This window comes from Ruditapes philippinarum, unplaced genomic scaffold (assembly GCF_026571515.1).
Source record: "Ruditapes philippinarum isolate M1 unplaced genomic scaffold, ASM2657151v2 ctg162_1_1_1_1, whole genome shotgun sequence".
In the NCBI taxonomy this organism is placed as follows: domain Eukaryota; kingdom Metazoa; phylum Mollusca; class Bivalvia; order Venerida; family Veneridae; genus Ruditapes; species Ruditapes philippinarum.
In genome coordinates, this window is record NW_026866001.1 from 188,472 (window position 1) to 204,635 (window position 16,164).

General features: G+C 33.9%; 1 protein-coding gene across 3 annotated transcripts; it reads right to left on the reverse strand.

Moving 5' to 3' along the window:
• Positions 1-3,444: 3,444 nt before the first annotated feature.
• On the reverse strand, positions 3,445-16,084 carry LOC132730963 (zinc finger protein 577-like). 3 transcript variants are annotated; one of them, XM_060717048.1, is made up of 4 exons: positions 15,967-16,084; positions 12,936-13,072; positions 11,458-12,065; positions 3,445-5,458 (listed from the first exon to the last, which is right to left on the reverse strand). In XM_060717048.1, exons 2-4 carry the CDS (start codon positions 13,030-13,032, stop codon positions 4,397-4,399), a joined length of 1,767 nt encoding a protein of 588 aa, XP_060573031.1. In that variant the 5' UTR covers positions 13,033-13,072; positions 15,967-16,084; the 3' UTR covers positions 3,445-4,396. The 3 variants fall into 3 exon arrangements, with proteins under 3 accessions (XP_060573031.1, XP_060573032.1, XP_060573030.1); XM_060717049.1 differs by having other exon boundaries at positions 12,945-13,072; positions 15,951-16,077; XM_060717047.1 differs by having other exon boundaries at positions 15,951-16,066.
• Positions 16,085-16,164: the final 80 nt, after the last annotated feature.

A 16,164-nucleotide genomic window follows, 5' to 3' on the forward strand; every position in this document is an offset into this window, starting at 1 on the left:
GTTTATAAAAAGATATGCAATATGATATATATACATGTACTTCCGGTGATACCTGGACATGGAATAAAAGAGGCAACTATTATTGTTTTCTTATAAATCTGGATATATATGATATAAGGACAACATCTGGCGCCGAGGATATTGTTAACAAACGACACAACATTTATTTTCTACAGTGGAATAATTTTCATCGGGGATTTAGATGAATAACTTTCCAAATTTTCCCTCTTTTGATGTAGATTGGGATAAGTCAAATGCTGTTACTCGCTGGGAAAAATGGCTAGGACGATTAGAAAATTTGTTTGTCGGTATGAAAATCACAAATGACTCTCAAAAACGTGCATTACTTCTTCGTAATGCGGGAGAGAAAGTATTTGAAATATATGACATCGAGAAGAAAGATATGGCACCGACGTACAATGCAACCAAAACAGTGCTAAATGAATATTTCTCGGCAAAAAAGTATAAACAAATGGAAATCTATAATTTTCGATCATGTAAACAGGATGACCATCAAACTTTGAACGTAAAATATGTGACTGAACTAAGAACTTCAGCTAATAATTATGAATTTACAAATACAGACAGTGAAATTCTTCAACAACTTATTCAACACTGTTCTTCTAATCACTTAAGACGGCGAGCATTAACTAAAAGCCTTCTGTGATACACATGGATACAAGCCTGCTCAATTTGCTAACATTCTTGCTGAAATTAATCCTCAATCTTTAGAAGCAACAGTGGCTTCAATTGTAAACAAATTAAACTATTTAAAAATCAGAACAGTAAACTACTCCATAAGAAGAAGGTGAAAGGAGTTAAAAATGTGACTGAATTGCTGAAAAGCAATTTTGAATGTCCCAAGTCAAAATGTGCTGCTACTAATTCCCTATCCCCCATCTTGTCAACTGAGCATGTGACTTTTATGTTCCAACAGAATAAAAGCGTGTTAAGTAATGAGAATGATAACAAGAAATTTGTTGAAAAAATGTCTCAGACAGAGGGTCTCTGTGAAAATGAACCACCTCCAAGCTCAGGGGAACATATCAACTTGATGAAATACAAACAAAATGTGGTACGAAAACAAAACAACTTAATGACGAAAAAATTACATGCTAAACGTGCTCTCTTGAAAAAAGTGGATGAATCAATTGGACAAAATATTAACATTGAATGAAACTGATTTGCACATGTAAAGTGATTTAAACATAAAACAGTTAGCACTATATGACAGTTGTGACAATTTGAAGAGAATACTATGACTGTTTACCAATTTATGTTATGATTATAGAAATAATTACTAAAGAATATACTTGTCATTACTAGAACTTTTAGAGTGGTACAAACTTTAGAATAATCATTAACTGACAGTGATTATATGTATTTATTGAAGATTCACTGTGATATATACTTATTTAAAAGATAGATATACTTGATTTGAAAATGAAATGAATGATTGTGTATGATTTTAACTTGTTATCGGTGAAAATAAAATTGAAAAAAAATGTTATTTTTTCATTATGAATATCATGAATATTTCTTTCAGTTTCAGTCAATAGTGTTTTTCACACATTAAAACAGAGTACAGAAATGGAATCTACAATTAAATTCTATAAGATTGCCAAGTTTGACTACACTATCTTGAAAAATAAAAAAGTTATGAAATCTTTAATAAAAATTAACTTGATTCATTTTCCTATATAATATATCGGTACAATGTTCAAGAAAATCACGACATTTCACAAACTTCAAACTTTCATAACTTTTGTATTTTCTAAGATACATGTATTTCCAATATATAAAATGTCCTAAGTTAGTCTGTTTTAATACTATCATTAAAACACTTAAAAAACATTGTAAAAAAGTTAAAATTTTAGCTGGGGTTGCTACACTAAGGAAACCGGACAAAGCCTCAATGACATTCTTACGTTAGGAAGAATGTAAGAACAGTCGGAATACAAGCAAAGAAAATGGAAGATACCGAGAAATTATCTCAAAATGGAGTACAACAAGTGAGTAAATTTTCATAACAAAATGTTGCCATATCTGGGAGAGGCAACACCCATCGAAATCACGGCCGAGCAAGACACGTCCCTGTCAATCAGAACCCAGGAAAAAAGGTCAACTGAGGCAACACAACCAATAAATGCATAAAATTGCGGTTTCGAATTCCTGCACAGAAATACACCATGTCCCGCGCAAGGTAAAACATGCCATATTTGTAAAAAGATCAATCATTTCAGCCGCTGCTTCAGACAGAAAAAAAATTAACGAGGCTAGTGAACAACAATTACAGACCAATTCAGAGGACGAGTACTCTTAAAGTGTACAAATACAGAACATTGGTAGAGATATACCTCCAAAAACGGTATTGAAAATAAATGACATACATATTCAAATGACAGTATACACCGGGTCAAGTGTCAATATTTTAGATGAGAAAACATATAACAGGTTAGGAAAACCTTAAATGTAAAAGCTGAAATTACCAAAATTACTACCATATGGAGGTGGTCCGAACTTAAACGTGTATGGATGTTGTGAATTGACCCTGGAGAAATATCTACAGATACCAACGCATCTTCTGAGAACCAATCAAAGAAACCTTTGGACAATTCTGCTCACACAAACCAATCATCCGACATAACCAATCAACCAGTTGCCACAGTTAGCTATGAAAACATTATACTTGACATATGTAGTTAGAAAATTAACCTCAGTCCACCAATCTCAAAAGTCGACATTGAACACATTCATCCTGTTGGCACTGCAAAAGATGGTAAATTACAGCTTTTGTGTAAATTATGAAGTTGCAAAGTAAAGCATCTTGTTTTTTGCCCAAAAGAGATAATATATTTAGTCAGAACCAGAGTTAGTGTACATAAAACTGAGGTTTTTAACATAACACTGTCTTGCTCTTTTAATGCAAATGCAGATACTCGTACATTGAATGAATGTAAAACATTTAAGAAAAAATCTTTGTCTAAAGGAAAACAGTTACTAAAAGATCACAATATTTGCTTCAACTGTTGCAATGCTTTAGATCACAATTTTAAGTCATGTACATTTACAGGTAGATGTAGTGAATGTGATAGCGCCAGACACACATCAGCTTTACATTATTTTCAAAATATATCAACAAAGGTTCACTGCAGGGAGAGACAATCTATAAACAATCCACAGCCAATTACCTTTGGTAAAGTTAGCAGGTGCAAGCGGCTGCACAAAGATATGTGGTAAAGGTTTTACAGACAAGTCCTACTCCAAAACCTTACTAGTCAGTCTACCCTAATGGTCAGCTAGCAATGGCCAGAAGCATGTATTGTATTCTGGACAACTAAAGGCACAAGAGGGTACCTGAGTAGTACCAGTAACATCACAGTTATTTACAATGAATAAAGGCTATTGGAAAAAGGTAATTAAGATTAAAGTATGAGGCAAATATTGTTCTCGGAATTTTCATTTCCTATCGACTTATTTGTACTTTAATAAATGGCTCCATTTCTATTGTAAATTTACAAATATTTCTTGTGTTATGTTATTATGCAGTATGTATATTTATATATTTGTATTTTTATTCATACATGCAATTGTATGATAATGATGTATAGTGGTCCAAAAATGCCTGTTTTCATATCATTTAAGCTAAAGGTTTTTATTTGAAAATGATTTGCAATAATTTATGCAAAGTGTTAACTTATTTATGAATACATGTATATTTCAAATGATTCCATATTTTCTGTTCTGTTATTTTATCTCAGCTCCCTGGGTGCTTTTACTCTGGACCCCTCACCAGGACTTTGCCCTAAGCCCTAGTGATCCCAAGCCCCAAGCTATTTTTGTCTTCAGATTTTTCAATTTTTCAGATTGTCACCCATGATTATGTCAAAAGTCAATGTCAAAGTGTGAAATCTTTGTTCCCTCAGTAACTTGTGAAAGGATAAATCTAGGTTTAGACATCACCAAATGTCAGTAGATGATCACTATAGATTATGAGGTCATTGGGTCATCGTCAAAGAACAATCAGGTCATAGTGTAAAATCATTGCCTGTAAATTGAGAAGGAAAAAGTTACCTTTGTTTAATCTAATAGGGGTGCCATTTGAGGTAATAAGATCAATATTAAATGAATCATCTTTTACTAGGAAAATACAATGTGAGAGAGAAACTTATGCCATTTCAAGTAAACCCTGAATTTTAAGCATTCAAACTTTTCAGATGTGGAGAAATTTTGAAAGTACAATCATGTATGAAAAATATGAAGTTAGAACCTGATCCTTTATGAACAAAGCTGCTGGTGCATAATGCATGCACTTCAAATGATCGTAAAAGGAAAAACTTTTCCTATCCTGGACAAGTGTATATATATTTCATGAATATGTTAAAAACTGTTTTAGTTAATGATTAACATCGTCTAAATGTTGAGGGAGTTCACTCGCTACCTGATGAACTACTATCACTCTTTCTATATTTATATCAGTACCAGTTTCTATCACTTGTTGCTCTGACATTGCTGTTATAATCTCTGTAGTGTTGGCCTCGGAAATATCTTCCACGACGCTTGTATTCACAGTAATGTCATCAGCATTGTTAACACTTTCTAAATCATTCTTTGACTCAGGTTCAATATCAGTTACAACAATAAAAGCAGTGTTACTAGTTGGTGTTATTATTTCTGCTTGCGTTTCTACAGCAGACTCGCTTTTCATCGTCTCAACCGCAGTAGTGTCCGTCTGCTGAGAAGCATCCGAGAGCTTATGTTTATCTTTCTTGTGCCGAATTAACCCCGATAAGAATTTAAACATCTGAGAACATACTTCACACGAGAATCCTTTCTCGCGTTGTACATGCTCCGCTTGCATATGATTATGAAGTCCGGATCTTTGTTTAAACGTGCTTCCACACATTTCGCATCCATATCCTTCTTCATTCAAGCAATCTTTTTCATGCTCATTCTTTGTGTATTTAGAATGGAACAGCTTTAGACACTTGGAGCACTCGTAAGGTTTAATGCCACTATGAGTATTTAAATGATATTCGTAGTTTGTTTGGCGGAAAAACAATTTACCGCAACCTTTATGCATACATTTAAAACAATTCGGAGAAGTTTCTTGTACAAATGCGCTTTCATGTTTAATCATGTGTGAATTTAAATCGCTCTTACGTTTGAAAGATATACCACAGGTTTCGCACATGTGACGATTCGAATGCCTATTTTTCTCATGCTCCTCTTGTTTTTCACGACTCTCGAAGAAACGGTTACACAAGTTACATTTTATCTGATCAGGAAGGTGTGTCCGCAGATGTCGCTTCATGTTATACTTGATCTTAATCACCTTACCACAGATACAGCATTTATATTGCTGACCGTGCTGTTGACTTTGTGATAGTAACCTGTTCACAACTGTTTCCTGACTTTCGATTGGTTTGCCGTCATCTGAATCTTGTTCATCGTCAAACTGAAGAGAGATAGCAAATATATTTTCACATACATATTGATAATTAAATATTGCAAGAACGATAACTTTTAAGAAGGATTCTGTGAGCAAATCTTCAAGCAGTTTTTAGTTGCTTCTAATCAAGTTTGTTTAATTCATTTCCATTGATATTATTAATAGAATATCTGAAAAAGGTCCTAAATAGTAAAGATGATAGTTTATGTGAATTACACTTAACAGATTTTTCAACATAATTGCTTGCTTATTTAAGACTGTTTATTCAACACTAAATAGATAACAAACAAATTTAGTTCACATTTAACAAAAGCTGTCTTTAAGACTGTGCTGTACTTTTCCCAGTGCCTGATAGTAAAACAATAGCGTGGAAAATATAACAGCAGAATTTCCTAGTAGAATTTTTTAAGTTCACAAAGGGCCATAATTCTGTCATAATCAAAAAAACAGTCCCTTAAGTTATATTCATTTTCTGTGATAGTTCATTTAGATCATAAATGTATGGATAACCACTTAGATGGCAAGGATAGGTTGAACAACTGCACTGCCTGTTTCAGTTCTTTAGTCTTGGCAAATCCTGGTGTCCTAGTGATGTTTCCTTCAATGCTGGGACAACACTCTCTGCACAATATCACCACTAATTTTCATAGGTCTTCCTTTTTTTAACTCAAATGTGTTGTGCTTTCTGTAGAAAATTGCTTGTTTCACCTACATGTATACATTAGAACCATTTTAGCCTTTCAATGTGTGAATCCAACTTTTATTGGTTTTTCCAGGGGGGGTACAGGGGTCCAAAAATGCATTTTGTTTCGATGTCTCGAGCATATATGAGAAAGGTTAAGTCAAGTCATATAAGAGAAAACAAAACCATGTAAAAGATTACAGAATGAACAAAAAAAGTACAATTACTTATTGTTACTGTAGACAACTATGTACCTAAATAAAATCCCGGATGACAGACAGATAGACGGATAGATAAAAAAGTAAAAATCATGCTGACATAACCTTCATATGATCCTCTATCTACATGCCAAGTATCATCAACCTAGCTTTTGTACTTTATGAGTTATGGAATGATCAGGATTTCTTTACACCTACTAAACAGCGGCTCTTTCACATTTTGGTGATTTGTTTAAATGCCATCAACCAAAACAAAGCAGAAAATCACAGTTTATAATTTTAAATATCCATTTCAAAAGGAACTCATTTTTTTTAAAAAATCGAAGAATGCTATGCCACATAGAACATTTTTCTCATCATTTGAGATGCAATTTCAATACTGAAAACCCTCTACAATGTAAGTGTTGATGGCTCTCATTTAAACAGGTCACCAAAATGTGAAAGAGCCACTGTTTAGTAGGGGTGTTTCTTTGGTTAGATGTAACAACAGAGGCCGAATAAATATTCTACATATGGCCCTTAATTTATCCATAATCCAAGTATGATCAACCTAGCTTCTTTACAGTTTTAGATGTTGCAGGATACACAATTCTTGGGACTTACCAGACAGACAGTCTGACTTATCAATGAAAAAATAAACTGACATGCATAACTTCCATATGGCTCTCTGTCCACATATCAAGTTCTATCAACCTAGCTTTTTCTATGTATTTAGTTATGACTGGATCCAGAATCTTCAGGCTGATGGACGAATGTAAACTAGTAGTCCCCTCCAGTTGAAACAGGAATAACAAGACAAGGGTAACTATTTGTTCTATATTTATTATTTCAAATAAAAATGAAATTTACTAACTTTTTACTGGGTTTTTCCACACACTGCATTTTTTATATACATGTAATAGACTATGTGGAAACAAACAACAGATAGAACATTGAATTTTATGCCTCTTATTTTGAAATATAGTTTTTACTACACATCAAATCTATACATATTTATGTAGTTTCCATTACTCTTAAATTCCTGAAACCAATGAACAGAAAACTTCTACCATTTTTCAATGTTGGGAATTTCCCTTAACGATAAATCTTCAATAAAAAGTAAAATTTAAAAACAAAATAGAACTCCGCGAGTCGGATGTGTCGCCTTGTGAACAATATAGTTTAGGAGAAATGGCCAGGACAAAAATGAAATTTGAAAATCAACAAAGGGCAATAACTCAAAAAATAAGAAATGCAGAGCAGCGGTTTCTGTGCACTGCACTTCTTATCAATAAGATCTATCATCCTATTCAGTTTCAAGTCTTAAGCTTTTACAATTTATGAGAAATGGCCTGGACAAAAATAAAGTATGAAAATTAACAAAGGGCAATAACTCAAAAAATAAGAAATGCAGAGTACCAGTTCTTGTGCACGGCACTTCTTCTTAATGACATCTATCATCCTATTAAGTTTCATGTCCATAGCTTTTATACTTTAGGAGAAATGGCCTGGACAAAAATAAAGTATGAAAATTAACAAAGGGCAATAACTCAAAAAATAAGAAATGTAGAGTACCAGTTCTTGTGCACTGCACTTCTTCTTAATGAGATCTATCATCCTATGAAGTTTCAAGTCCATAGCTTTTATACTTTAGGAGAAATGGCCTGGACAAAAATAAAGTATGAAAAAAACAAAGGGCAATAACTCAAAAAATAAGAAATGCAGAGTACCAGTTCTTGTGCACTGCACTTCTTCTTAATGAGATCTATCATTCTATGAAGTTTCAAGTCCATAGCTTTTATACTTTAGGAGAAATGGCCTGGACAAAAATAAAGTATGAAAATTAACAAAGGACAATAACTCAAAAAATAAGAAATGCAGAGTACCAGTTCTTGTGCACTGCACTTCGGGTCATTATAAGAAGCATGCATACCAAGTTTGAAGTCAATCCAACACATAATGACTGACTTATGCTCCGGACAAGCTTAACGGGATGCCGACACCGACGACAAAAGTAATCCCTATTATATGTCGCCTTTTTCAAGGCGACACAAAAAGAACAACAAACAAGAGCTGTCGGTAGGACAGCAACGCTCGACTATTCTTAGTGCTTGATAGTAAAAAAAAATGCTTGATACAGTTACCACCTCCTGTTTACAAGTTGGGGTCATGATGGTGAACAAGTGTGCAAAGTTTCAAAGCCATATGTCAATGGACTTTGAAAATATTTGAACTATTACAAAAACTTTAACATAAATTCTAAGTCAAAAAAGGGGCATAATTCTGTCAAAATGCTTGATAGAGTTACCTCCTCCTGTCTACAGGTTGGGGTTATGATGGTGAATAAGTGTGCAAAGTTTCAAAGCCATATGTCAATGGACTTTGAAAATATTTGAACTATTACAAAAACTTTAACATAAGTGGTTACACCGACGCAGACGCCGACGCTCGGGTGACTACAATAGCTCTACTTATTCTTATCGAATAGTCGAGCTAAAAAACAACGACATACATTGCCTCCCTTTACATGTATACATATAAGCCCTATATACAAATATTAAGTAAGCTTGGCAAGATGTAAGCTTATTTTCAGTTCGGAAAATTTCAAAATAAGTACTGACTGAGTAATGGAACGTGCAGACTATTATCAGAGGGCACAGAAATGGCAGCTAGTCTTGGTGCGCATTGGTTGTATAGGTGTATCCAGTTTGCTGCCAGCAGGCTTAAAGTTAAGGTACATTTAAGACGTTTCTTTCCCTTCAGCTTTGTCTAAGCTTTTTTTACTACCTTGTAACACTGAACAATTTTTCTTATGTGTTGATAACATATTTCTCCATGTATAAACTTGTCCGCACACACATATCAACGGAGTCTTAATATGCATTCCTTGAATAATTATGATCTTTTACACAACCCCGAGATGACAGCACCTGCCCACATTTTGTACACAACAGTCCATCTGTTTTACACACTTTCCAGTGATGATTTAAACTCGTTTTACTGGAGTAAGTCTTCTCACATTTCTTACACGAGTACAGTCGCAAGCCTGTATGCTTATTCATGTGGTCTTTCAACACATCCTGGCGATAGAAAGATTTATCACAATCTTGCCACGTGCACGGAAAACGCTCACCACCCTCATGTATAGTTTTAATGTGAACAGATAATGCATTTTTCCATGTAAATTCTTTATCACATGTTTGACAAGTATACATATGTGAATGCTTCTCAAGATTGTGTTGTTTTAGTTTTTCCACTGTATTGAAAGCCACTGAACATGATCGACAAAAATGAGGCCAAGAATGTATTTTTTTTTTGTGTTGTGTCAATGTATGTTTGTTACGATACTGTAGCCCACATGTCTTGCATGTATATAGGACTCTCTTGCCAGTTTCTGTTTGCAATGTTTCCTGCTCCTGATGCATTATCTCCGAAGCCTGCTGGTCAGTCTGAAAACAGTGACATAAAATGCCTGCCTGTATATCACATGAATTTTTGTTTGTATATCATTGTCACAGCATCGTATCTGATAAGAGAGTTTGTTTAACCTAAGACCTTGACTGCAAAAATTTTATACTCTTATCAAAAACAGCTGATTGTTTACAAGTTTCAAGTTGCTTCAATTTTAAATTAGTTTCCGTATTTAGTTGACTGTATAGCCAATTAGCCATTAAATAAAAAACAAGAAAAGAATCAGGTAGCTTTCTAGAGTTTATTATTATGATACATTTGAGCCGCGTCATGACAAAACCAACGTAATGCGTTTGTGACCAGCATGGATCCAGACCAGCCTGCGCATTCAGGCAGTCTGATCAGGATCCATGCTGTTCCTTAGCAGTTTCTTTACTTGTTATAGGGTCTGTAAGCAAACAGCATGGATCCTGATCAGACTGCGCGGATGTGCAGGCTGGTCTGGATGCATGCTGGTCGCAAACCCATTATGTTGGTTTTGTCATGACGCAGCTCATTTCATTTACAATAATATATATGTACACATTTGTTACTTTATCATGCTGAGCAAAGAGAATATTAAATCAAAACAAGAATGTTGACATTACACAATGACAAACAGTTGAAGTCTGTTTCCTTAAATTGGAGAGTCTGTGACTGTAGTTCAAGAAAACAAAGTTTAACTGTAATATATTTTTGTATTACAAGTTTTAATACAAAAATTGACCTCATTTCAGTCTCAAAGTCGCTGACGGCTTGCAATCCCACTTCTACCACAATTAACAATCATATATGATTTCCCATTTCAACGTTATTATGAATGTGATGTTTTTTAACTCTGCATATTGAAAATGTCAACTGATATTACTCATTAGTTTACCTTTTAGAAATCCATAAAATCATTAAAAAATGTTTTGGAAAATTACTTCCAGCATAAGTCAGTGACATCTAAACTTTTGACCTTATGATCTCAAAAAAAGCCATCTTGAAGCCTTTACATTTGAACTAGTGACTTATTTTGTACATTGAAACAGTCAACCAATGAAGTATAAATGCATTATTGAATCATGCTATTACCATTTGGAAATTTGACAAACTTTATCAAAGTTTTAATGAAAATGAATTGATTTAACTGCTCCCTATTAAACGGAGATGGTTAGATTGTTAACAACCAAACTTGTCTGGTCTGTGTTGTGTAATTTTTCACCAATATTTCTATAAATAAACACCATCCCATTCTCTATTATCACACTGTGACAGAAATCTAGTATTTTTCATATTCCTCTACCTTTCATATGACTTGGTGGTGCAAACACATTTATATTTTAATTTTTCATTACTTCATATACAGCATTTTCTCAATTTATCTAAGATTAGAAGTTAATCAATAATTAAACAAAATTATTAATCTATGATAAGTATTGATTCCTTTGTAATAAAAAGCAACAGATACCAATTTGACATTCCATTGTTCCAAACTGCATTGAAATAAGACACAGGTTATTTCTTTAAGTTAACAAATCGAATAAAAGTACAAATTCAACGACATTGGAGTAATATGAACACTGGCCTTTCTTAGCTTTAATGCCAAATCAACAAACTGTGCTCTTTACTTATAAAAATGCAAACAATTCTAACTTATCAAAAATTGAAAAATATTTTTCCTCAAAACTTACTGTTTGACTTGGAAAATTCTCCATACTGCTTTGCTCCATCGTGTTTGGTCCCGGTGCTTCAATCTTAACACTAACATTGGTACCATCTAACTTTTCCTCTGTAACTTCGTCATTCATTCCTTCAAAACTATCATCAGTGTCGTCATTTTCCTCATCTCCTACATCATCTAAATCATTGTTTATATCATCATCAAAATCATTATTAGCAATGTCTTTAACATCTTGACTTACAGCTTGTTCATCGTGATCTGCCACATCAAAGCTTTCACCATCTTGTCTATTCTTCATTTCTGTCGTCACATCACTAATCTCTTCTTTATTATCAAAGTCATCATCATCATCACATATGTCAGAATTTGAAGATTTTTTAATCTTAATCTCGTCTTCTGCATTTACGCTGCTTGTCTGTGACTCTTGTGACACTACTTGTAAATTGTTCACTTCCTTTGGCTTTCCGCATTTTCCAGCTAAAATTTTCACCAACTTTACTGCTGGAGCAAGTCTAGCAGATGAGGTCGCCTTTCTCTTACCCAAAATGACTGGTGATGCTGGTCTCTTTACTTTAAATTTTCTAGCAGGACCAAGTTTATCCGTTGTAACTGATAAATCTGGAGAAAAAAAACAACAAACAAACATCACAGATAATAAACATCAAACAATTGAGAGCAATGATTTTTCTCACTTAATTTGGGAAGAGGCCTTAGCCACTTGATTTTGGGGAAAATAATCGCTAAAATTGCTTATTTTGGAAGTAAAAATGCACGTTTTACGTTCAGATTTTTGGGTAAACTGCATGATTTTAAAGAAAATTTCAGTTGAGAAGAGGCCTTTTATCTAAGTCTGTTATACATGTATAAGCAGGATAATCACTAGAGGATTACCACAAGGTGGACATTTTCCAATTATCATTAATCAATGAATACCTTTAATCCATTACGATTTTAACAAAAAACTAATTAAGAATTTTAATTTGTGACAATACAATACATGTAAATTGTAATAAATCTTGATATTTATACTAGGCAACACTATGGTTGAACCTAAATCATGACAAGAACTTAGCTGAATGACAAAAAAACTTCATTTAATAAAAATTAAAACAATAATACATAATATAATACACATAATAATACATTATACAAATGAGCCGCATCATGACAAAACCAACATAGTGCGTTTGCGACCAGAATGGATCCAGACCAGCCTGCGCATCCAACCCTAATGCAAGTACAGAAACTGATAGCGAACAGCATGGATCCTGATCAGACTGTTCGGATGGTCTGGATCCATGCTAGTCGCAAAGGCACTATGTTGGTTTTGTCGTGACGCGGCTCAAATGTCTAATATTGATCGCCAGTAGTTTATTTTATTCAAAACGATAACACTGGATACCTTTATCATGTATGTTTATTAGGAGAAAATTACTGTCCAGTAATCCAGTAGTATAAATTTTGTTCTAAAGTAAAAGATTAATTTACCCAGCTTACAAAATGGCCAGCCATTATCATCAAAGAGCTGTTTAAGGGCTGATTCTTGATCTAATGTCACATATAACATCATTAAATATGTCTCCATCTTGTCACATCAAAATCCCCTATCCTTGTTAGCTTGGCTTCTGTAAAAATAAAATTAAAATTATTTTCTGACTCTTGTGACAGTAAGGGGGACAATGTATCTTATCTAGCTATCTACCTATCTTTCATTAATGTCAAATCCCTCGTGGGGACGTAGACATGACTCTTGACTATAGAGGTTTACAATAGTTTTTGTCGTTATTTTGAGAATGTCAACAGCATCATTGAAAATGAAAAAAAAATTGGTTATTAGTCTGAATTTGAAACTCTACAGTAACAAAATCTTTTGAACAAGTCATTATTTATAACGTATGATTCATAGCCATTTTATTCACATATTTTCTTCAAAAATTATACAAAACGAAAAATACTTTTCTAATGGAAACCCACCTGGTACTAGTATTCAGAATTTCAATAAAATATTAACAAGTATGCATGCCTTTATTTGAACCCCCGAAAAATATATCAGTACTCAGTCATTATATTCAATTAATATTTCCCACTTGTTAACAATTAATTCTGGTTTACAACACACAGAAAGCTGTCATTAGCAAATTTAGGTAAGGTGTCTAAGCTCCTGAATAAGAGTTTGTGTTAAAAAAAATCATTTTAACAGGTTGGTAACAATGCCCAATCCAGCTTATGACATTAAAGATCATATTTCTAGAAAAACAACAAAGATTTTTCATTTAAACTTTGTTTGTATATTGAGCATAATATATGACATAAACAGAAAGAAAAATATTTGGTTACTGTCACTTTTGTGAGAATTTTCTCCCCTTTTTCATGTTATCATAACACATAGTTTTTGAAGTCCTCCAAGTGTGACCTTGACCTTGGAGGTAGGGGTGTAGGTGTTACGCATGACATATCGTCTTATTATTGTAACTATTTGTGCCAAGTATTTTCAAAAACCCTTGAACTATGAAGAAATTATAGATCGGACACAAAATATACCATATAACAGACTATGTAAATCTTTGACCTCTAAGTGTGACCTTGGAGGTAGGGACACAGGTGTTACGCATGACATATCATCTTATCATTGTGACTATTTGTGCCAAGTATCTTCAAAATCCCTTTATCTATGAAAATCCCTTTATCTATGAAGAAGTTATGGACAGGACACAATATATACCATATAACAGACTGTTAACCTTTGACCTCTAAAAGTGACCTTGACCTTGGAGGTAGGGGTGCAGGTGTTGTACTTGACATATCATCTTCTTATTGTGACTATTTGTGCCTAGTTATTTTAAAATCCCAAGGAAGTTCTTGATTGGACACAAATATACCCTTAAACAGACTATGTTAATTTTTGACCTCTAAGTGTGACCTTGAACTTGGAGGTAGGGATGCAGGTGTTGTGCATGACACATTGTCTTATAAAAGGGACTATTTGTGGCACGTATTTACAAAATCTATCGATCTATGAAAAAGTTATGGACCAGACACAAAATATACCCTATAACAGACTATGTTAATCTTTGACCTCCAAGTGTGACCTTGACCTTGAAGGTAGCTGACCGGTTGTTGCGCACGACACATCGTTTCATTATTGTGAACAATTGTGGCAAGTATTTACAAAATCCCTTCAAAGATAAGAAAGTTATGCACCGGACACGACATATCCCCTCAAATAGACAATGTTGACCTTGAATGAGCAAGTGCGACCTTGACCTTGGAGGGAGGGGTCTGGTTGTTGGGCATGACACATCGTTTTATTATAACAAACATTTGTGCCAAGTTATTTCAGATTCCTTTGATAAATGACAAAGTTATGGACCGGACACGCAAGTGTGACGGTCGGACGGACTGAAGTCAGGACGGACAGATGGATGGACAGACAGACATACAAACAGAGCCTATTTTTATATCCCCTTTTCTCTCCAAAAAGGCAGGGGACAAAAAAACAATAATTGATACATATGGGAGAAGTAAAGCCACAAATTATATGCATGCCATCAGGTGCTCTGGATTTTTCCTTACCATTTCCTAAACAGACCTTTTTTAATGGAAAAGAGTCAACTCGGCCCTATACCAACTCAGCACGGGTCAACTCGGCCCACTTTACAAAAATATATAGGCCTATAACGTATTTACTTTGCTTTGCATGTTGTTAAGGTAAATGAATAATAAGAAATATCTTATTATCATTATATTATTATACATTGTACCTCTGCTGAAATAAAGTATATTTAGAGAAAAAAAAGTTATTTATTTGTCTTGCAGATTCGATAAAATTAATAGACACAGGCACGATCATTGAACCTGGGAAGAAAAAATATGAACAGATTGATAAAATAACTTCATATTTTTTCTTCCCAGGTCCGATACTTGTGCCTGTGAATATAGATATAATAAAAATGTGTTTCCTTAGATGCATTTTGTTTGTAAAGTAATTTTCAAAAAAAAAATGAAACAAAAACGTGTTTACTTAATAGCATATGGAAGCTTCTAATTAATTGCAGGTGGTCACTAATCAAATTTGAATGAATAAGTCAGTCATAATTATCACCTAATTAATCGGTATATTTAACATACACATTGATTGATAATAATAGCCCGTGACAATAGGAGTCCTTTGATGTCCTTTACCCATTTTTAAAAGTGGGCCGAGTTGACCCGTGCCGAGTTGGAATAGGGCCAAGCTGACTCGGGGGCCGAGTATGTTTTAGGGCCGAGCTGACCCGGATTCTTTTTAACACTAACATTGTTCAACAGCAATTATAATACACAATAGTTCATTTAATCTTGTTCAATAATGCGGGAAAAGCTGGACTATTTTAAGGAACTTATCCAAAATATATAATACCCGAAATAGCAACAGTCAAAGTAATTTTGAAAATCATTCAATCTTTGTGAAGTTTATGTTTCATGTATTTCTGACGTAATAGTATAATAGAAACATTATAATACCATGTAATTGATTTACAACAGAGTTAATATGATGCCTCTTCCACGTATTTTGCTGATTTTTTTGCTAAATTTTGTGCGTCTCTCTTGTAATTTGTTGTTGTTGTCGCGTGTTACGGATGACTAATTGCCGTGTATTGCCGTACTTGATTGTGTCGCCGTACTTGAATGGGTCTCTATTTTCATGTAAAAATTAAGTTGAAAATCAAAACGTAAC

Bases quoted from the DNA above. Each gene is read 5' to 3' on its own strand.
- LOC132730963 (XM_060717048.1), bottom strand. From the start codon at position 13,032: ATGGAGACATATTTAATGATGTTATATGTGACATTAGATCAAGAATCA. The intron at 12,066-12,935 runs GTAAATTAATCT...TTTTTTCTCCAG, and splicing joins CTGGCCATTTTGTAAGCTGG to ATTTATCAGTTACAACGGAT. The intron at 5,459-11,457 runs GTAAGTTTTGAG...ATCTCTCTTCAG, and splicing joins AGAATTTTCCAAGTCAAACA to TTTGACGATGAACAAGATTC.